This window comes from Micromesistius poutassou (assembly GCF_964030765.1).
Source record: "Micromesistius poutassou genome assembly, chromosome: 20".
NCBI classification, from domain to species: domain Eukaryota; kingdom Metazoa; phylum Chordata; class Actinopteri; order Gadiformes; family Gadidae; genus Micromesistius; species Micromesistius poutassou.
The window spans coordinates 6,561,719-6,584,428 of record NC_140290.1 but is presented as its reverse complement, the minus strand read 5'-3'; the positions used below and the strand labels follow the sequence as shown (position 1 = coordinate 6,584,428).

The 22,710-nt window shown below is 45.6% G+C and overlaps 2 protein-coding genes across 2 annotated transcripts; one reads left to right on the top strand and one right to left on the bottom strand.

Annotated features, from left to right (window-relative positions):
• Positions 1 to 423: 423 nt before the first annotated feature.
• Positions 424 to 7,060, top strand: nudc (nudC nuclear distribution protein). The gene is made up of 9 exons (XM_084484545.1): positions 424 to 587; positions 987 to 1,064; positions 1,191 to 1,418; positions 2,724 to 2,816; positions 3,483 to 3,596; positions 4,089 to 4,283; positions 4,883 to 4,966; positions 5,109 to 5,227; positions 6,196 to 7,060. The coding sequence occupies exons 1-9, from the start codon at positions 513 to 515 to the stop codon at positions 6,245 to 6,247; spliced, it is 1,038 nt and encodes a 345-aa protein (XP_084340671.1). The 5' UTR covers positions 424 to 512; the 3' UTR covers positions 6,248 to 7,060.
• Positions 7,061 to 14,617: 7,557 nt separating this feature from the next.
• Positions 14,618 to 17,779, bottom strand: LOC311365171 (T-box transcription factor T-A; the record flags this gene model as incomplete). Its single annotated transcript, XM_084484687.1, has 8 exons — positions 14,618 to 14,876; positions 15,232 to 15,355; positions 15,598 to 15,771; positions 15,987 to 16,048; positions 16,173 to 16,234; positions 16,476 to 16,610; positions 16,955 to 17,219; positions 17,592 to 17,779. The coding sequence occupies 8 exons, from the start codon at positions 17,777 to 17,779 to the stop codon at positions 14,618 to 14,620; spliced, it is 1,269 nt and encodes a 422-aa protein (XP_084340813.1).
• Positions 17,780 to 22,710: the final 4,931 nt, after the last annotated feature.

Here is a 22,710-nt window from a genome sequence, read left to right as displayed (position 1 = left end):
AAGGAGAAGACAAACAGAACAAACAACAACAAATAACAACAAATAGGGCAAACAAAATAGACGGTATAAATAGTATCAATTATAAATTATAAAAAGTGCAAAGATGCAATGTAAACAAAGAGAAAAAGAAAAAGTGGCCCAGTGATCAAGAAATAATAGTATAATATTATAATAGTATTATTATATTATTTAGAATCTTCAGACATTTAGAAGTCTCCTAATGATCCTAAAAAACGCTATTGCGTAGACTTAAATATGAAAGTATTATAACTGTAGAAGATTCTGGTAGTTTTTGCACCGTGTCCCGCCTAATGGTTCCTTTTACATGCATTGTATTCGTTCATTTAGTTGTCTGTCAGAATGGAGTACACCAATTGGTCAAAAAAACCGAAGGCGTTCCTTGTTTCCAGGAAGTGAGTGTAGTGTGGGAGCCTTCACGTTGTTGCCAACCAACATTTAGCTCGACATTTCAATAATTCCCGTGTTATTACAACGTTACCTTATTTTTCACTATGGGTGATGAGGATGAGAGGTTTGACGGGATGCTACTCGCCATGGCGCAGCAGCATGAGGGAGGGGTTCAAGAGGTAAACGTGTGTTGCTCTGGACATTTATAGCATCGAGAGAGCTAGCGAGAGAGCTAACTATTAGCTTTCCTTTGGACCCAATGCTGTCGATGTCATGGTGCTGATTTTATGCTCTTGACATAATGCATAATGCTCTTGACATACTCGCGAGGGGCCGTTTGGGACTGTCACTAAGTATATTAAACACATTTTATTGAGACACAATTATATACATTCACGAAGGATGTGGTAAAACAGTTTGAGTGCACCGGCATGTGTCTGCATCTCAGACCCTCTGCTCCTAGAGCCTTCTTATACATCCATGCCCCGGCACGCTTTTAATTTCATCTAACTACATCCGGCTGTTGTCCCGTGGTGGATGCTAAAGATTAACTGTGATTCACCGTGCTCCATCAACAGTTGGTCAACACATTCTTCAGCTTCCTGCGACGGAAAACGGATTTCTTCACCGGTGGGGAACCAGGTGCCCCTGAAAAGGTCAGTCCCCGCCCACTAAGGTGATAATATCCGGTGAATATACATCCTATCTACCTTGCTAGGTAACATTGCCCATCCACTCTCTCTGACTTAACAGTCACCTTGATGTTTATTTACCTTTTTCAGCTCGTGAAGGAGACGGTCGCCCGCCACAGCCAGCTTGCGCTGAAGGTCCACAGAGACCGCAAGAGCAGACAGGAGAAGGAGAAGAAGGAGAAGGCAGACCGGGCTGCCAAGCTGGCCGAGGAGGCCAACAACAAGAAGAAGAAGAAGGACGACGATAACAAGGCCGGCCCCCAGATCAGGGAGCTGACCGAGGAGGAGGCGGCGAAGCTGCAGTCTGAGATCGACCAGGTGAGTGGTCCCGCCTCCCCCTCCGTGTGCTTCACAGTCGTTAAGGGGAATTTTTCCCGCTCCGAAGGCATGTTACTAAGCAAAACCACGCCACAGCCGTGCAAAACATCATCATAAGCAGCACCATCATTAGGGATGCACTTTATATTCACAGAAATAGGAATAAATACAATATCTGTATTGCAAGTTGAGGGCGTTTGGGAATCATAAAATAATGAATTAGTGACTAGGGCTGAACGATTTTGGAAAATAATCTAATTGCGATTTTTTTCCCCCCCCAAGGTCCTCATATCATGTATTTTTCAACGAACACAAGCAATAAATCTATCTGTTTTATAATAAACAATATCAGATTCATCCTGGTGCTCAATGTGTTAAATGCATCAGCATTTTTATGTGTGTTTGCCAGCATATATCCAAATATCCAATAGACATTCCGTCTCCTCTTTGCTCCATGTTGAGCCACGACTCATTTTCACCCGACGGTCCGACAATGTGCTGTTACCAGGCACGTGCACACATAGGGCCCTAGGGGTGCTTGAGCCCCTGCCCTTTTTGCCCTTTTTGCCCCCCCCCGCCGTCAACAATTCGCCACCTGCCCCTCAAAACTCCTGTGCACGTCCCTGGCTGTTACCGGTAATCAAACACTAATTCCCTTAATGCGCGCGGCTGAGCGGGTGCCTGTTACGTCCAAAGAGGCGTATGCTTTTTAGAACTGGATCGGACCGAGGTGCGTTCACTTTCACATCTCAAGCGAACCGAGACCACCTCTTTAGCGAGGTCTCGGCCGGCTGATTTGGTGCGCTGAGGTGGTTTTTTTTTCAAGCCGACGAGGCTGTGATCGAAATGCGGGACAGTTGCGCAGCATCGTCTTTTTTATAGCCAAAATAATTCCACACAACTGATGTGCCGCCCCTCTTTGGTACCAAACTTTCAGCTGTGTGCTCTTCTGACGAGCCTGAGGCCATTGTGCAGCAGGTTAAAGCGCAGCGCCTCTCCCTGCCTGCACTGCTTTGCTCCGCTTGGCTCACTCGCAAGTCACGTGACCAATCAAATCGCAGCCTTTGCGGTTAGAAAATCTTGTTTTGTCATATCGCGATATTATCGCAAATGCAATTAATCGTTCAGCCCTATTAGTGACCAGGCAAACTCTATTTGGTGTAACTGGTCGACCAGCATGATGAGTCTCTTGCGTATACAACTGTACTTTTGGAGACGGAAACTTTGATTGTATCAGCCGTATCTTTCTGAATGACGCTGATATAATTCCTGTTCAGTTTAACAAGTGTCTACGGTGCATTTCAGAAAAAGCAGGGAGAGGAGAAGAAGGAGACTCCGGTGGTGGCAGCAGACCGTCCGTCAGACAAAGAGGAGCAGAAGGAGGAGAAGGAGAAGGGGGTGAGTGTGTTGAAGACCCAGCCACCCCTGTGCTCTCGTAACGTGATAGGAGCAGCAGGAGCCCCACCTGGCATCAACAAGCGGTCCCAATGTGCACCTCCTGTGCCAACATCTAGGAACAGATTTCACCGGCCCGGCCCGACATGTAATTAAGGGTACTAAAGACATTCTTGCACCAGGCTGCCAATACGGTCTTTACTCCAAGCCCAAAGGCCAGGCCCGCACCCGTCTCTGAATACCAGGCACCGAGATTTCTACCCAATCAATTATTTCACCTGTTTTGAACGGAGTCGGGGGTTGGGTGGAAAAAGGTGTTCAGTCTCGTCAGGGCAAGCAGGACATGGAGCGATGCTTTGGAGGAGTAGCCATGTGTTTTGTTGGCGATGGTGATCCTGTAAACCTGCGAGATAATGCAAGATGTACCAAGATTCTGTGTTGGGGATTTATTGTTTATTGCTTATGGGTATTTTTGGTATGTCCTGGAGTGTCAAGAAACGATAATGAATTACTGATCGCCATTATGAATGTTGTGTGCGACTATATATCTGACCGGAGATTACCCGAGTCCTGATCTAAAAGCCAGGTCTAAACAGACTTAACCCCAGACCTGGAGGGACAACTAAGGAGTTTTAGGTGGTTGCTAACCATCACCCTCTTCCCCTCCAGGCGGACTCGGATGCCGAGGATGACGAGAAAGATAAGGACAAGCTGAAGCCCAACGCGGGGAACGGAGCCGACATGCCCAACTACAAGTGGACCCAGAGCCTGTCAGAAGTGGACGTAAGTTCAGCTCCGGGAGGCAGGATCGGGAAAGGTCCAGAGATTGAGATGCTGCACTAGCGGACCACCACCACGGCACAGGCCCTTTCTCTCTATGATGACATTGGTTATCAAACATTTTGTTGAAGGAGAGGACAGGAACCGAACACCAGTGTAGCACCAGTGCCACCCAGTGGAAGATGATACTTCAGCTTACCTATCAAAAGCTTTAAGTCACTTGATGTTTATACCGATTTTTATTTTGTCAGGATGATTTCATCCTGACAAAATAAAAGTAAAGTCTATCGAAACTTTATCACTGCAATGATTAATAGATATAATTCTAATGCCTGTATGGCACATTATACACAGCAGTGATCCAATAGCTGCCACTGTTATCCATTAAATTAATTAATCAATACATTTTAATTCATTCACAGTTATTTAAGATAACCATAAGTAAACAAACGCGGCCAGTATCTGAACTTCAAACCAGTGCTCCGCCCTCCACAGCTGCTGGTGCCGTTTGACGTGAAGTTCCGCATGAAGGGCAAGGACGTGGTGGTGGACATCCAGCGGCGCAGCCTCAAGGTGGGGCTGAAGGGCCAGCCGCCCGTCCTGGAGGGCGAGCTGTGCCACGAGGTGAAGGTGGAGGAGAGCTCCTGGCTCATAGAGGACGGCAAGGTGGTCACCATCCACCTGGAGAAGGTACGCCGCTCGCACTTGGACTCATTCCAACAGTCATTTCCATGTGCTGCTGAATCACTTCTCCCTGGGAAAAACCCTGAAGCCTGTCAAGGATGTTGTTGATGCCCCTTTCCCATGTACTGGGCTAGATTTACCAGGATGTTGCGAATTAGGGATGGGAATCTGCCTCACAATATTATCATTATTCAGTGCCAATACATGTATTGTGAAGTATTTCAATCAGCTATTTTTGTGACGTATTATATTTTGTATTTAATGTATTGGTTAAAAGATGGGGGTCATCTTTTACATCTAAATGAACTAGCCAAGCGGATATTATGCAAATTGACTACTGGCAAATGCATTATGGCGCCCCCTGTAGGAGGCTACCATTAATTAGCATACACTTTGATAACGTTGTCATTTCTGGCTTATTCTTTCACCTTTTGGCTCTCACTATTTTGACCAGTGAAAAAAAAATAAAAATCTGTAGTATTTAAACCGGTTAACCGTGCTTGTGATTACAAGGTTCCCACAGCTCTGCCTCTTGCCCTGTTTGAGTAAGCACAGGGCATCTTTCAAACCTACATCCGGCCTAATCTTGCTCCCTCTTCTTCCAGATCAATAAAATGGAATGGTGGAATAAAATAGTCACCACAGATCCCGAAATCAACACCAAGAAAGTCAGCCCAGAGAACTCAAAGGTCAGTTCCTCCACCTCTCCACGTGGAGGCGTGAATATGAATCCGTGACCCCTGAATGTATCCAGTACCCCCCGCCTCCACCCATACAACCCGTGCCCTTTTATTAATTGTATCCACGTGGTGTGCGTCGCCCGCCGTGCAGCTGTCAGACCTGGACGGAGAGACGCGCGGCATGGTGGAGAAGATGATGTACGACCAGAGGCAGAAGTCCATGGGGCTGCCCACCTCCGAGGAGCAGAAGAAGCAGGACATCCTCAAAAAGTACGACCAAACCGCGTAACGGAAGACCGCCGCGCGTCCTTGGTGTCCACGGGCTGTCGGCCAGGAAGGGGCAGCTCTTTATTGGACAGTCTGCGGCATATTTTATTACAGCCAACTGTCAACGGCCTTTTATTAGGCGCCCCACTATATATATAACTTGGCTTAACCCCAGCGCTATATGGTTTCCTAAAAGCGTTTAGTTAAAAATGTCAGACAGAAAAAGTGCATTCTCTCACTTGCCACGATTCCGTGTTTTATGTTTTATTATTCAAGGTCACGCCACCGTCCTTAATTCCCCGCTATATATCAAATAAAAGCTTTTTACGAAGCTCCATTTCCCACACCAAACGTTTAAATCAAATGCAGCCTATCTGTTCCTCTGGACGTCGACAAGGGTACTTAGTTTTCCAAGAGCTTCACGTAATCAGCATATTGCGGATAGTTGCGTTGCATAAGCGCACTTGTTCGTCCTGTTGAGTGGACTTGTCTTTGCTCTTCAGCACGTAGCTCCACGATGTTAGGCAAGTTTTTGTATCCTCTTCCAGAGTGGTATATGGTTTTATAAAACCAGAGCAGCGCTCTTGTTGTTGTTGTCAAGAATGTAGGATTAGTTGCAGTTTGAAATGTCAATATTCTTAGCAACGCACTAATTGCAGTAATACTTGGAAATTACGAAACATGCAATGGTGGTTCAGTGCATGATGTGTGTATGAAATTAACAAATTAACTAAAACCGCTTTGAAATGATGATATTAATTGGTTGATTGTTATTCAATTTACCCTACTCATGACTTTTGGATGCAGTGTGTACTGCATCCAAAAGTCCTTTTATGAATATACCCAACCTATTTTACCCACCGTGCTTGTAAAAGGTTTTTCCAGTTAAATCAAAACAGAAAATGAAATCTAGTACCCTAAGATTTCCGGCCGTCACCCTGCTCACGCTGTGCTCCTCGTTTTCCGTGCAGGTTCATGTCCCAGCACCCAGAGATGGACTTCTCCAAGGCCAAGTTCAGTTGAGTACAGTCTGTTCCCACGACGTCCACGATGCCTGAGATGTGTGTGACCCCTAAGCAGAAGGGGCTACAGGCCGTCCCCTCCATCTGGTCCTTTGTGTTGTCACCATGTCCTTCCACCATGTTCTCCATGTAACTCCCCCAGCTTGACGACTGTAACGCCCCAATACGTTTACTCTGAATATTTAATGCTATGTTTGGACTTTCTTTTTAAAAAAATAAATAAAATATACCAAGGCCAATATGAAGCATTTATTTGTTTAACGCTTTTGGAGAAGGCAACTTGGAGGTGTTTTTATTGTGAAGATAATCTATGTCTTCAGAGCAATCATTTAAAACATAAATTCACAGGCTGAGTTTCACTGGTAAATACTTGAATGGCGTGGCTCTTAACTAGACCAAAGAGTCTGATATAATAGCGTTATTTATTAGTCTCTCTGCACAAGCCTTTCACACAGGCCTATGGGAGGAGTTTGGGGGTCATCCAAGTTCATGATGAAGACGATGCACCTCAAACACGTCCAGCTCTTTATCATAATTTGTTTGTTCCTTAATGGGTCGGCTGTTTCAGAAATGTACTGTATATTAATTTATATAGTGCACACATCTTTGTTGACAAGCTTATCTGGTAAATGAATGTGGCTCTGTGTTGGAGCAAAGATATTGTGGATGACATTTGATTACATTTGTTTTGCTTTAATGAAGTAAATCGAATGAAGACTGTTTAGTAGTGTACATTGCTTAACATGATGGCACCCTCTAGTTAACAGGAAAGTGCATTGTTATGATATATACTACATAAAAGTGTTTTCTTCTACTTTGTCTGTGTTGATATTCAAAAAGTGTAGTTGCTTTTCACGTTTCACCACAAGGTGGCAGTGTTAACTTTAGACGTGCTGCTCCCATATAATGCCGTTTTGGACCAGTTGATAACTATTACCAGCCTAATTTGGCCTAAAATAACTCCTTTCCTAGCCACTCATGAGAATTATGTTAATAGTATGAAATGTACTATTCTATTTAACAGAGGCGTTTTAAATCTTCCATATCCTTTAAAGTAACTGAATTGTTCTTAATGCTCTGGTAAACTGCATGGCCACTGCAGATAGGTCCATTTAAAATGCAGTTATTGATATAGTCAGCTCATAACTCAAATATTTATTCTCCTGCATATGATAATACAGTCATTGAAATTGGATTGATTGACAAATTCCCAGGTCATTATGAACATTGGGGGGGGGTATCAGCAAGCTATTACCACAGGGTGAAAGACAGTGTTTCTCATAGCGCTGCACCACTGCTGTGGATATCATGCATCTCTGCTAAATGTTACCCAAGTGAGGAGCACTTTGTTGACAAGTCTGATGTACTTGTGTGCGACCGTCCACAGCTAACTCTGAGCGGTCTGTCAGGATGGTGAGAGCGTGTCGCCATCGTGGTGGCGACTGTGGTCGACAGATTAGCTGATGCAAGCTAGCAGGTCCCCCTTATGTGTGACATTGCTCATTTGTAGCAAAACGCTCGATCTTCCCCTGGAACGATTGCTTGTTTAATTATTCCATTTAGTTCATCAATAAAGTTCTGGGGTAGAGGGTGAGGAAGCTTGAATTTGGTCAACGGCTGTTTGGTTTGTAGTTATTCACCGTCATTTGTTATAGCCTACATTATGTCACTTTATTTATTATGGGACAGTTGAAAAGTCCAAAACAGTCACATTGCTGTCCCTCTAAAGACTAATTGTAAGCCATGCACGGCTTTAACCCTTCTCTGTAGGATCTCTATTTGCTGACTGACAGGGTAATTGGGTAACGTTGTAATTGTTTTGTATGAGGGTAAGCCGTCCCGTGTTTCCGAGATCCCACAGTGATCCAGAAGGGAAAGTGTCGGTAATAATAGTTTAGCTAAGCGGCCTGGCTCATCGTTCTTCCATGACTATGAGGCTATATACTCCGATAGGCCGCAGTCAGAGGGGACGGTGGGGTGAGTTTGAGGGAGGGTACTGCGGACCGCAGCGCAGATGTGGACGAGGGATGAGGGGCGAGGGAGGCGGACGGCAGAGTCTGCTCAGCTGAGAGCAATGTCTCACCCAGGTACCAGAATTTCTTCATTAACGAAGGCACACAAGACATCAGAGAGCCGAGGGGTGGGTGGGTGGGGTCTTGGGGGGGGGGCGGGGTTGGTGTGCTAAGTTGGGGTGGGGTGAAATGGGATGGGATAGGATGGGGGGGGGGGCAAATACACACTCCTCGGCCCCCCTTCCCCTCCTCCTCCTCCACCACCACCACCACCTCCTACTTCAGTGAGCTGACTCGCCATTCCGAGCCTGGCAACCTGGGTTTTGTTTTTTTGTTTTTCGGCCGCCCTACGCACACGCCATAAATCAACCATGATGCTTGCACTGTGAGTCATCGTCATAACACTGCTGTTCCGAAAGGCCGTTTCTAAAAAACATAAAATGTTGTTTTCCACTGAGGGAATATGGATCCATGGTGCAAATGGTCCCCTTTGTATTACTATTATGTAACCTCAGGTACATATACCAAACCATCCTGCCAATAATGAATTTTCTCAATAAAATATACTATGGATAAAGAGCTCATCATTGGCTTGGACGTAATAGCCACATAGAAAGGAAATGGTTACTCATTGTTTGTCATCATCATGTATGCAGGATTTCTATATGAGTAAGGTGGTTACTATACATTAAACATCAGTATTCACACAAAACAATCATTGATCTATTCTATTTATTATTCAATAATCAATACACTGCTCAGACTTTCAGTGTAAATATCTTCACCTAGAACTGGTAAATACCATCTCTTATCTTCTGTGTCTTTTACTCTTGTAAATATTCGTACACCCTAATCATTTATGCCTTTTTAATTATTGTTCATCATTTTACACCGATCCATCAAGTTACTTACCATGCATAAACACCGGGAATACCTAAGATAAGATCGTGATTCATATTCTTCCACTATCTCCCATCCTGATCTGTGTACAGCCAACAGAACAACACTGATGTTTAGAAAGGACAGAATCGCTACAACAAAGCACCATGGCCGGCAGAGCTCAGAGGGTCTTCTGCTGCAGCAGGTGTTCCCCCTATAGTCAGGCACTTCAACATCTGCACCCACCCCCCTTCCCTTTGAGGAGCCCACCCTCCACACCTTGGTGATGCACACACTCTTTAAAGCGTATTTGATGCACACACATAAACACATGCGCACACACACACTCACACACTTCTAGAGGAGGAGATACTGTGTGTGAATGTGTGTGTGTGTGTGTGTGTGTGTGTGTGTGTGTGTGTTTGGAGGGGGGGATGCACAAGACCAATTTCCAGCTGTCAATTAATGAAGATCAACAGAGGCTGCAGGTCGAGGCGTACGGAAGGGCTCAGGCCCCCTGGGGAGACAAAGGGCTGCAGTTTGACACACACACACACACACACACACACACACACACACACACACACACACTGTGTCCACTGGCCTCCAATAAAATAACAAGAGAGGAAGAGAGGGATCTGTTTACCGCACTAGACTGAGTAAAGTATTAGCAAACATCCTCCACCACCACCACCACCACGTCTAAACTGTGCCTGTAAACCTGCAGGCACAATCCCCGCCCTCATCCACACCCTGCTGCTTGGATGCGCACATGTGCACGCAGAGACACACACACACACACACACACACACACACACACACACACACACACACACACACACACACACACACACACACACACGTAGAAACAGGAAGGGACCCTAAACAGACAAGGTCTACCACCTCTTCAACACAACAGGGACTGTGCATGTGCGGTCTAGTCTCGTTGTGCATCTCTCACACCCCACAGCCCAATGTGTTTCTATGTGAGCGTGACGTCAGACAGATAACGGATGCACACGGTACAAATCAAGTGAACTTTCGGACCAAAAGGCCAGAGGGGACATTGGCACAGATTGGCCTCAGCGAGGCGGTCCAGTAGAAGCCGGTCGCTGCTGGGTTACCCTGAGGAGTTAACTCCCCCACAACCACCCATCAGGGACGAACAACCAGTACTGCAGCAGCAGCAGTAAAGTCAAGGCATTCAAAGGGGCCACATTTTCATGTGTTTGTATGTGTGCTTGTGTTTAAAGAGAGTGCATGTGTGTGTGTGTGTGTGTGGATGTGCCTGTTTGTGTGTGTTTGTGTGTGTGTGTAAGTGTGTGCTTGTGTTTAAAGTGAGTGCGTGCCTGTGTGTGTGTGTGTGTGTGCATGCGTGCCTGTGCCTGTGTGTGTGTGTGTGTGTGTGTGTGTGTGCGTGTGTGTGTGTGTGGGTGTTGAGCGGGTGCACGTCGTCGGGAGCACAGAGCGGCTGCTCTGACGGGGCCCGTCTGCATGTCACATTGCTCCCTGGTTACTGTTGGCCCGTGGCCCCCTGACCCCTCAGGGGCCTTCATTTGCACCTGGGTGCCAACCACTCCATCACTGTCCCGGGACCGCCGCTCTGCAGACCTGTCACACAACTCACCTGTGACATCACCAGGGGCCCATTCATCTTGTCCATGAGTGGACCGCAGCGGTATTCGGCCCCGTAACCGCCGCCCTGAACGCTGTGCCCTCTCTAGTACTGTACTGTACTCGACCGGGCAGCCTAACCTGTACTGTACCGTACCGGGTGGTTTGACCTGTACTGTACCAGTCATATCACCCTCTCCCTCCCACAGACTCCGCTGATGTATACATTCGTCCGTAAAGCCTACTTGGTTTTAGACTGTAAGCCACCCTCTTCACCAACATTTGGAGGTTCTCCCCTCAGGCCGGAGATTCAGAGTCCCTTTTTGCAGATGCAATAGGACCAAAAACTCATTTTTACCTAGGGCAATATCCTTGCTAAATTTGCACAATACTGAATCCCAGACTTGACTGTTGTGTGTTGCCTGTGTGTCCTATGTGTATTGGTCACTGTTGATGTTTTAATGTATTTCTTGTGTGCTTTTACCTGTTAACCTGTCTGCAAACCAAGTTTCCCCTTGGGATAATAAAAAACCTACTACTACTACTACTTCTCTAGTACTGTACCGTACCGGGCAGCCTAACCTGTACTGTAACAGTCATGGTACTCTCTAGTACTGTACTGTACCGAGCAACCTAACCTGTGCTTTACCAGTCATATCTCCCTGTGCTCTCTCTAGTACTCTCTCTAGTACTGTACTGTACCGGGCAGCTTAACCTGTACTGTACCAGTCATGTCGCCCTGATCGCTGTGCACTCTCTAGTACTGTACTGTACTGTACTGTACTGTACAGGGCAGCTCAACCAACTCACCTTTCAGGCCACGATACTGTACCGGTCATGTGTTATGTTCTGCGTATCCACACCAGCAACAGTTGAAGGAGTGGACGGATGGACTGACGGACGGACCAATAGATGCACCGACAGACACATACAGTAGATAGATAGATGTGAGATACAGTACATGAGTTTATGAGTTATTTATCAAGTTTATCAAGTTAATGAGAAGGATTTCTAGTATACAAAAGTAAGATGCATAGCCGTGTCTTCAGTTCTCCACGAACGATGAGGGACCCTGCGTTCTGTTACCACGATTCATGTTCTTATGAAACCATCACCCAAGCGGTTCCTCCCCAGGGGTTCACGGCCGGGGTCGATACACGGGGGCCCGGTCTGTGACGCGGCGCTGGTACGGTGGCGTTAGCCGTGTGTCACACCGCTACGCAGATTGTAACAAAGGGGTGTCAGCGATGGAGAGCGTTTGGGGGCTAGTGGTCGGGGGGGGGCGGGGGCAGGGGGGGGGCCCTCCAGAAGGTAGCGATGCTGCTAGCTCTGTTTCGATGGCGTGTCAAAGGAGCTGGGATTCACTTAGCACAGGTGTGGCGACATTGTTGTTTGGAGAAAGCTCATATGCTAGGCCCAAGAGGCCCTAGGCCCCGGGGCCAAGAGTGGATGGTGGACGTTTGGGGAAAACGCCAGGGGGTGAAAAGTGAGACTAGCACCTTGGGACCAAAAACTGAGTTTGGAGGTGAAAAAGTGGCCTCTTCCTCTCTGCTACATTTGTAGACCTGTGGGTGTTTGTGTGTGTGTGTGTGTGTGTGTGTGTGTGTGTGTGTGTGTGTGTGTTTGATAAAGCGAGAGAGAGAGACAGATGTACAGATGTATATGTGTCTGTCTGTGTGCCTCTGTGTGTGTGTGTGTGTGTGTGTGTGTGTGTGTGTGTGATACAGAGAGAGTGTGTTTGAGTTTGTATGTGTGTATTTCTGTGTATTTCAGTATTCACGGAGCCTGAGGTGAATAATTGTTTTAGTATATACTACACAGGAACACTCCAAAAATAAACAAGATAACACTTTTTGCCGGGATTTGTTTGTTTTTTATTAGCGTTTTGTTTGTTTTTATTAGCGTGACTGGATGACCGTCACGCGATGAAAACAATATCACCAGTTTGAGATCTTAATCATCAGATAGCAAACCAATCAAATTGCATTTCAAATCTTAGGAGGTTCACATGTAGCATATACTATATTTTAATTTGACAAAACAACCAAATTATTACCATCATAAACAGTCTAGGCCTTCCCCAGCCTCACCAACACAACTGACCGATTGCCTATATTATTATTATTCAATAGCCTATATTGGCTATATATATATATTGAGTATATAAACCTACAACACTAATTATGTAGGTTTATATATTTCAATTGGAATTACTCCATTCAACACCATTTTAGGCACTGGGAGTTGTGAGGGTGTAGCGACTGTTGAGGAAAAAGAAAAAGATAAAGATGTATGTAGCGTTCCACCGCATGGAACTGATCCACAGTCCAGACTCTTCTGGACAGGGTGGGGGCCCTACCTCATTTGTGGAAACCCCACAGTCCAGACCCTCAGACGCCCTACCTCAATGTTAGAAACCTTCTTTTAAACAGACTTCTGCGCTTGGTTGCTTGGTTTGTTAAGCACTTAGTTTCTAGATCTTGTTGTGAATTTAATATGGATGTTGGGGTTAGAGCCCAGCTTGTAGAGACGAACAATCTCTGTACCTTGGAGATATGCTACATTTGGCTAGTTTTATATAGTTGACTAGCCTCCTCTTTATGGTTCCTAAAGGTATAGAGCAATAGTTCCTAAAGCTATGCTCAGCCTCCTATCCAGATGGGCTTTATTTTATTTTTAAAGTTTATCTGTCTTAATAGAAACACACAATGTATTTTTAGTTTGATTGTTATCAGTCTCAAATGTAAGCTGTTGAAAAACGTGGTCGCATTATTAGTAATTGTGGATTATTGTAATGATATTGAGTTATAAAATACATGACATTGGTATGGGCATGCTGTATGGGTGGGCTGTGATCGTGACTGTGGTGTTCAAAGTTCTTCAAAGGAAAAACATTTGGCATGGGTGATATGGAAATCACTATATAATTCACACAGAATAAAAGAGCAAAAACAGGTAGTTGGCAAAAACAAAGAAAATCTTTAATTTATTATTAAATGACATAAATAAACTCATCATGATTCAAAATACAAATAGATAGGTATGTACATGTGGATTTTTTTTTGTTTCTGTCAGGGGAGTCTTTTGCCACAACCCTTCGAGAATGCAAAGGCACTTAAAGTTTTCGGATCAGAGAAGGCACACATTTGACTGCGATCACAAAAAGGCAAAATATATATTGAAAACAATGAAGACGTCCGTTAATGTATACTATATACACACATTTACATACTTTATATGTTAGCACAACCAAAATGACCTCTTAGATATTCTTTTTAGTATAATACTGGGGGGGGAAAACCAGTCGAAAATCTTGATTGGACTACTTGGTCAGAACTTGAAGACGTTCTTAAATAAACTTTTATTTTGAAGGACAGTGGCATCCTTCAGGATCAACTAGGATGGATTGTTTTGCACCACATGAGCAAAACTGTTTCCCAATCGCTTCGAGCAAATGATAAATAATTAGTATGATACCCGCTAGGGGACATTGATTGTCTCTCACATTGCACCTTTAAAAAATTAAATGTATAGTTCTTTAAATTCTATTTTCCGAAGAGGGAAGGCGGGGGGATCATATAGCATGTCTGAGGCATGACATCAATATAACTAAGTGTACATTTAAGGATTTTCAAAAAGCCCAGGAATGGAATATGAAGGGCCCGTTCAAACACAAGAGTCCAGGCTGCTAGTTTGTTTTTTTGGGACAATCTCTTGTAGTTTTTTTCTCACTTATTGTATTGTTTGATGCTTTGGGTCAACAGTCCATCTCCTGAAGAGAAAACCAGGCCAAGAGAGAGGGGGGGGAGTGAGACAGTGAGAGAGAGAGAGAGAGAGAGAGAGGGAGGGAGAGAGAGCCTAGTTGCTTAGTAGCTCTGCGCTACAGGAGCCCACGACGCCGTCAGCCTGGCGATGGAGCTCTCGAACTGGGCCTCCCCCACCCCCACCTCCCCCAGGTTGGGGTCATACATGGAGGACGGCGAGGAGACGGGCAGGGAGGAGGTCAGGCCCGTGTACGAGGATCCCCTCAGGAACTGGGAGGTCAGCCCCCCCGCGATGGACCCAGAGGCTGAGCCCGAGGGGGTCAGGGTGGTCCCGGCTACGGACCATAGACTGGGGTACTGGCTGTGGAACAAGAACATGAATCCGTCATCATCCCATTCAATTGATATTTATCCAATCATGATCATCTGTATTTTTCTGGTTTAGTGGTTACAGACGGCCCCCCCTGGTCGCATCACAATGAGTCTTCCCTGGCCCGTCCCACAATGCAATGCGCACCCAGCAACGTTCCACCTTTTCCTCTCTCTCCTCACTGGCCAAAATGAGATTTGGATGTCGTGGGTGTTGCATTGCATTGTGGGGGTTTAGGAGCCGGACATTCTAATCCATGAGTCCACCACCACTCAATACAACTCGTGGCCTGAACCCAGAGGGCTTTACATAGGGACATATGGCCGTGTTAGGCGTTGACGCTTACCTTCCGTTGGAGGTAGCGTTGGAGGTGTGGGACAGGGTGCCCATGCCCGTGGAGTTGGGGATCTGCAGTGACGACCAGCTGTCGTGGGCTGGCAAAGACCCGGAGGTGTTGTCCATGTAGTTGTCTGATGGGGAGGAACGAATCAACCCAAGGTCAGTTTATGGATCAATTCCGGTTGGCCGTGGGACCTCTTGAGATGGGTCACAGCCACAGGAACGTAGCCTTCGTTGGAAGGAGCTTGCGTCTCTGAACATGTTGCACTTGTCTCACTTTGAGTAAATTCAAGTTCATTCATAAAAACAAGTCCTATTTTAGGAATACGATCCCAGACTGTTTTCTGGAGTGGGGCCCCGCGGCTGTACTCACTGGTGTTGGGGGTGCGGTGGGGGTAGTGGGTGGGGTACGGGGAGGTCCGGTGGTTCCTCAGGCTGGAGTAGCGCTCACAGTAGGAGCCGGACGAGTGGGGCACCGTCCCGTTGAACTGGGTGGGGCTGCTGCTAGGGCAGATGGGGTTCTGACCCGGGAGGAACCAACCTCCAACTGTGATGGAGAAGAACACACGTACAGGGGTCAGACGTTGTACTAATGTTCAGGGTGGAGGAGATGGGTGGAGGCATGGGTGGGCCGTGGTGGTGGTTCTAAGGACACTGGAAGATGGGTGGTTTTGCTTATAAATGGTTGTGATAGAGCTGTATGGTTATGAACAGAGTATGTAATAGAGTTATAGCAGTAGTGTAGGATAGTATTGTACTCACGCTGAGAGTAGCCAGACTGCTGGTTGTCTGCACTGTGATCGGGAATGTCCTTGTGGTCGCTCCTGAAATAGAAAGTCAATCATGTTTCAAATAAAAACACTTACATATTGGTACACAGCTGAAGAGTGGGATGACAAAGGCTGCCGTGTGTTGTAAGCAATGTCAAGTTGGTGTTTTCTTTCTTACCTTTCTTTGGCATCCAAGAACGCTTTGGCAAATGGATTGTGCTTGATCTTGAGAGCAGTAATCTGTAAGGAAGATGGAATGTAGTTGTTGAAATCAAGGCCTCGCTGTTCAGCTCACCACTTTTATTCAGTCTGACAATGGTCTGTTCAAGTTTATCTATTGACTGCCATTCAATAAGATGCACTTTATCTCCCAAAGAAAATTAAACAACACAACACAATCAACACAAACTAAAGACTAAACAGTATATAGATTAAAATACATTGAATATCAGTGTTGTTAGAGTCCGGACTGAAAGCTCACCTCCTCGTTCTGGTAGGCGGTGACGGCGATGAACTGGGTCTCTGGGAAGGACTGGCTGCTGATCATCTTCTGGATACCCCCCACCTTCACGATGTGGATCCGCGGCTCGTACTTATGCAACGAGTTCAACATGATCTGTGGGGTGGAGAAATAATAACCATGTTAATTATGAGAGCCAAATCAGTTTATATAAAAAACATTTTAGCCTTTATAACAACTTAGATTTTAGCATTTTTAGAATTGCCGTAGCGGCCTTTTTTGTATGTATTATGAACCAAATTATTATATTATGAATTAATCATTATTTATAATAGTTGCGAGAACAGTCGAGTGGTCAGTGGAGACATGACCCGAGTGATCATAAATACTTCTTAAAATTACCCATTTATTTTAATACAAATATTTCCATTTAGCTAATTTTAGCTTACTAATTACAGCCTAATATTCTCTGTTAACACAACAAACACTGCGGGCCTCACCTGTCCGCCGCCGTTGAGTTTGTTGGACAGCTTGACTTTGCTGAAGGAGACGGGGGCCTTCATCCAGTGGGCCCCGAAATTGGGGGAGTCGGGGTGGATATACACGCAGCTGGGGCTCTGGGGCTCCGGCTTGCCCCCGGGGACCCACTCCCCGTTCACGTACTTCCAGCGGTTGTTGTCCGCCGCTACAAAGTCCAGCAGGACGGAGTACATGGCGTTGGGGTCCAGCCCGCTGACGTTGGCCCTCAGCACGGGAAACATCCTCCTGGGAAACGCAACAACAAAACACACACGTTTCTATTCGTTCACCCGGCAGCTTCAATTGTGGAAACGTTTGCATTTCATAAAAAAAAACAGGAATACATCCTAAAACCAAACTCCGTAAACAGTAAAAGCCTATGTGTTTGAGACCCTATTAAACCAGTTAAGACCCTACATGTAAACATTAAAAAAAACACCTATCGATTCCCACCAACAAAACAAAAACAATCCTTTGGATATAAACCAAATAACCCTAAACGAAATCAGTGCAACACACGCGTAAAAGCACATCCCATCCCCAAAGTAAGGGGCCGTGTGTGGGTGTCTGTGCAGTGCGGGCCTTCCTTTACTCGAGCAGGGCCTATCCGCTGCTTACCTTCCCGTCTTGGTGACGATCATCTCATTGGTGAGCTCTTTGAACTTGGTCCACAGCTCGGCGTCCTCCAGACTCAGCTTAATATCCCGCTCCGACGCGTCGCCCTTCTCGCTGCCCTTCTGGAACTCGCTCTCCACGGCGCTCAGGAGGTGGTCCAGCCGCTGGTCCGGGACGGAGGAGGTGGACATTATCTCCCAGTGCGAGGTCAAAAAGTAGTAGAAGAAAATGAAGAAGGGCAAAGAAAAAGCAGAAGATCCGTTTTCGGTTTTACCCAGCGCTGTTGTGAGATAGTTCACTTTCTCTCTCAAAGTCCACCGCGCTGACAGTGAGATAAGGGGGACGTTTGTAACACTGCTATCAGTGGGCCGAGGGCCCTTATAATTTAAGGGCCCCCAGGGACCGCATGGGGAGAGGGGGTGTGGCCTGGAGTGCGTGTAGCCACGCCCCCTATCTTGTCCCTGGTCGTTCAGACGCGCTGAGTTTACCTATGAGAATAATGGCCAGCATGCAGGGGGGGGGGGGGGCATGAAATTAAATAGCCCTGGTTCAACTGTGGTCCGAATCTGTTAGGGGGACGGAATCACAACAAAGACAAATTAATAATTTTAATATCAAACTATGTTCGGGTCTTCCCCTTGTCTTCCTAAGGGAATCTTGTCTTACCAATACTGACACTAACGCCAGAGGAGCTCACAATTTAAGCATTTACTGTATGCTTTAACCATGCATCGGGTTCGATTTGGTTGTCTATTTATGCATTGAATTTTATTTTCTAAGCGGTATAAAATGTAGGCTAAGTTCACCATACACAGTAGAAGTCGATAGGCCAATGCTGATGAGTCTACCATCAGGCTCCGCGTGTTAAAACAAAAAAAAAGAAAGGAGGAAAGAGACTGCGATTGAGCCCGCGCCTTTGAACTCAGTTGTATATATGCAAATAATGCTAATCTTTTGTTGTCCCAAATACACATGTGAGAAACATTGTGTTTACTGGGGACGGGCCATTAAGCGGCGGATCGACGCGCCTGTGTTCCTGTTGGGCCCAGTGCGGACGTAATGGGGCTTCATGAGCTGCGCTTTGATTCCTCGCTGACTTCACACACTCCAGACACCCCCCCCCCCCAGCCAAATATATCCCGCGGCCCGTCCAAAAATAAATGAGGGCCCCAAGTTATAATTTATAGTAGTAAATGAGGGCCCCCAAGTTAAAAGTATTTTAGCTTACAAGTTAATGATTTTAATATGCAATTCTATTGTTTTCCTTTCGATTTTTATTCCCATCATTTTTACTGCCATTTACCTATATTCAACATACAGCCTACATAATAGTAGATACCTGTTAAACTCAATGATCCTATAGGGTTGGCTTTGAAAACAAGCTCTATTGGGTTTTTCCTATGTTTGTGTGTGTGTGTGTGTGTGTGTGTGTGCGTGTGTGTGTGTGTGTGTGTGTGTGTGTGTGTGTGTGTGTGTGTCTGTATGTGTGCATTTGCGTGTGTGTGTGCGTTCATGCATTTGTGTGACTGTGTCTGTATGTGCATGCATTTGTGTGTGTGTGTTTGTGTGCATTTGCGTGTCTGTATGTGCATGCATTTGTGTGTGTATGTGTGTCTGTAGGTGCCTGCAAATGTGTGTGTTTGTGTGTGTGTGGGGGGGGGGGGGGTACACACACACACACACTGTCTCTGATGTACTTGGGATTGAGTGAGGGCTGCGGAGCGTGACTCTGCTTTACTGCATTACTTCCTCCACTTCTACAGAGGCCATAAATGTGAAGGGGTTCTCTCACACCTTTCCATCCTACCCATCACTCTCTTCCTCCTCTGCCCCACTCTCTCCCTCTCCCTCTCTCAGCTCTCCCTCATTTGAAGGGCACCAGACAGAGATATGACTGACGCAGCCAGCTATAAAGCTGGCCTCTCCAGCTATATAGCTGGCTGCAAGTGGACATATTGTGTCACTGGCTCGGAAAGTAACCAGCGTCGGTCGCAGGTCACGCCGTGGGTGTTTGTGTGTGTGTGTGTGTGTGTGTGTGTGTGTAACAGGTAGAAATAGGAACAGGTGAAGGACAGCAAACATAAACTCAACACAAAGCTAAAGTATGCCGAACAACATCGCCTTATTTGACATCTCCCCTTTTCCTCCCAGGTTCACTTGTCCTATCTTTTCCGTATCGTCTCTTATCTTACAATGACAACATGTCGTAACACCTGGAGAAAGCCACCGGATAGTATGTTATGTCATGCATTGGTCTTGTTGCTCCAGAAAACTCTCGCCATACTTCACCACTAATGTGTTATGGCTTCCCTGCTTCCTTATATCTGACCTACCCTTGAGTCCTCAGCATTCTCTTCTATCCTATCTCAAGCATGCATACATATGGTTCACTCAATGTTTCCTTTGCACAAAGTGACTGTATGAAATGTAAACGCGTTTCATTGTGTCTTACGCTTGCGCCATATTATTTCACTTCAAGTAAATTACAAAAAAGAAGAGCGAAGATGAGGGGAGAGGGAAAGAGAGGGAGAGACAATGACAGAGCGAACGAGAGAGAGAAAGAAGAGAGAGAGAGACAGCAAGAGAGCAGGAGATTGAAAGAGGGAATAAGAGGGAGCGAGCGAGACTGAGAAAGGGAGGGAGTAAGAGAGGGAGAAAAAGAGACAGAGCGAGAGAAAGGGGTGGGTGGGAGTAAGAGAGAGAGAGAGAGGGATGAGTCCTGGTGATTGATCTAATCCCTTCTGGTCTCCTATATGAGGGTCATACTCCGGCCTCGCAAGGAATCCATCAGACTCAACCAGACCCACATCACGAGTTGACCCTTAGTAAGAAAATCCATGACATCATCTCACTTCCAAAAACAAATAAAAACTTTCTAGAATTTTCATCTTCTTCTCCTTCTTCTCCCTCTTCTTCTTCTTCTTCTTCTTCTTCTTCCTCCTCTTCGTACCCAGCCCTCCCTGGCGGACAGCGATGTGAGGGTTAATGGAGCTGGGACCTCCTCTGGCCTGGGCACACACTCACCTAGGTGGGAAATATTACAGAGGTCTGGTGCTCCACAAAGGGGACAGTCATACGCCACGCATATTTTCCAGAGCACTTCGCTGGGCCTAATAAGTAAACACAGGGAAGGGGATGAGTCAGTGCCTGGGAAGACAAACTGCACACACACACACACACACACACACACCCAAACACACACACACACACACACACACACACACACACACACACACACACACACACACACACACACACACACACACGTGCGCGTGCAAACACTTATACACAAACACACACACAAACACATCTACAACCACACACACAGACATGTACACACACATACGCAGGCGTGCACACATATACACAGACAGACACAAACACACATATACGCACACACCCACACGTACACACACACACACACACACACACACACACACACACACACACACACACACACACACACAAGACACACACATAAACGCACGCATGCTCACACACACACACACACACACACACACACACACACACACACACACACACACACACACACACACACACACAAACAGGGTCTGACCGTCTTTGTTTCTGTGACTTATGACCTAAGTTAGTTACCGAACATAAACATGAGCCATCGCTGATGTGAAACTACCAACACACAAAATAATTATGATATAATTTCTGGAGCTAACATGATGGATCGGGCTATGAATTTGATGTCAAAATGGTTAGTAACACAGAATGCATTCAATTAAAAAACAAATAGTGTAATATAATATCCCATTAAATACTTTTAATCTATGTTGACAGTAAAGGTAGCTTCATATATTTTATGGGTCAATTATTGCCCATTAGATCTAGCAACTTTAAATCTTAAACAATAACTTCAATGTAAATAAAACCTGTACTTTTTTTTGCAGGAATTACCACTGTCCTCCCATCACATTTCTTCCATATGTTCTGTGTGTATTTTTTCATTGCAGTGAATTGGGGTTTGTGTGAATACACAGGTAGTTGTGTTTTGTGCTTGGTATTGTATTTTAATGTTATTTTACTGCAGTAGCTGTGTGTGTAGGTGTCAGGTAAAAAAACAGAAGTACCCGAGTGAATCAGACTCACCAACACACACACACACACACACACACACACACACACATACACACACACACACACACACACACACACACACACACACACACACCCACCCACCCACGCCCGGCCCACCAGAGGATGTGGATTCGGGAGTGGGGATTCGTCTGTCACTTTTGCGTTTCCACTTCAAGTTCAGGAAATCTAAACTTTCCTCTCCTAATCACCCGTCTCTTTGAAAGGGATAAAAAGAATTAGTGAGGACAGTAATGGCACCCCCTCCCCCCCACCCGGCTCCCCTAGCCTCATCTGGGGGCCCCGGAGTGGATCTTGGGGCCTTTGACATGCTAATGACCGGGACTTTGACACCATGGCCGCGACAGACCCATCTGTGATAAAGAGTTTAACTTTTACTATGCATTAATATATAGAAATAGTTATAAACATACTTTAATAAAAAATATATATACTGTATATACATACAATCAATTTTTTTTCAGATTTTTAATTTGAGCTGCTTTTGGTTATGTTTGTATTGTATTTTTTATTGCTTTGAGAGTGGGAGAGAACCCATCTGTAACAGCCCAGTAAACATCTGCCCATTCTTTTAAAACACATACAATAGTATTATTGAGCAGTGTTTTACAGTGTTTTAAGTGTTTACATCTAACCCCATGATATGGCTTTATGTCCACTCAGTTTGTGTTAGCCTCCTACTAAATAAAGTAAATAGGAGGATAACACAAGTAAATGTAAAGTAAATGTCTGCATTTCTACTTATGAAAATCTTTAAAAAATATAGCGAATTATTTCATGCTTTTTATGCTTATTTTATGCTTTACATGCACACTTACACACACACAAGCACTCGCACATGCACATGCACACACACTCACACACACACACACACGCACACACACACACACACACACACACACACACACACACACACACACACACACACACACACACACACAGACAAGAATCTGCCTTTCAGGATAAGTCGAATCCAAGCAGGGTCTTGTTTAATCAT

Coding starts and splice junctions, on each gene's coding strand:
- nudc (XM_084484545.1), top strand. CDS start 513: ATGGGTGATGAGGATGAGAGGTTTGACGGGATGCTACTCGCCATGGCG. Junction 588..986: donor ATGAGGGAGGGGTTCAAGAG/GTAAACGTGTGT, acceptor CTCCATCAACAG/TTGGTCAACACATTCTTCAG. Junction 4,284..4,882: donor TCACCATCCACCTGGAGAAG/GTACGCCGCTCG, acceptor CTCTTCTTCCAG/ATCAATAAAATGGAATGGTG.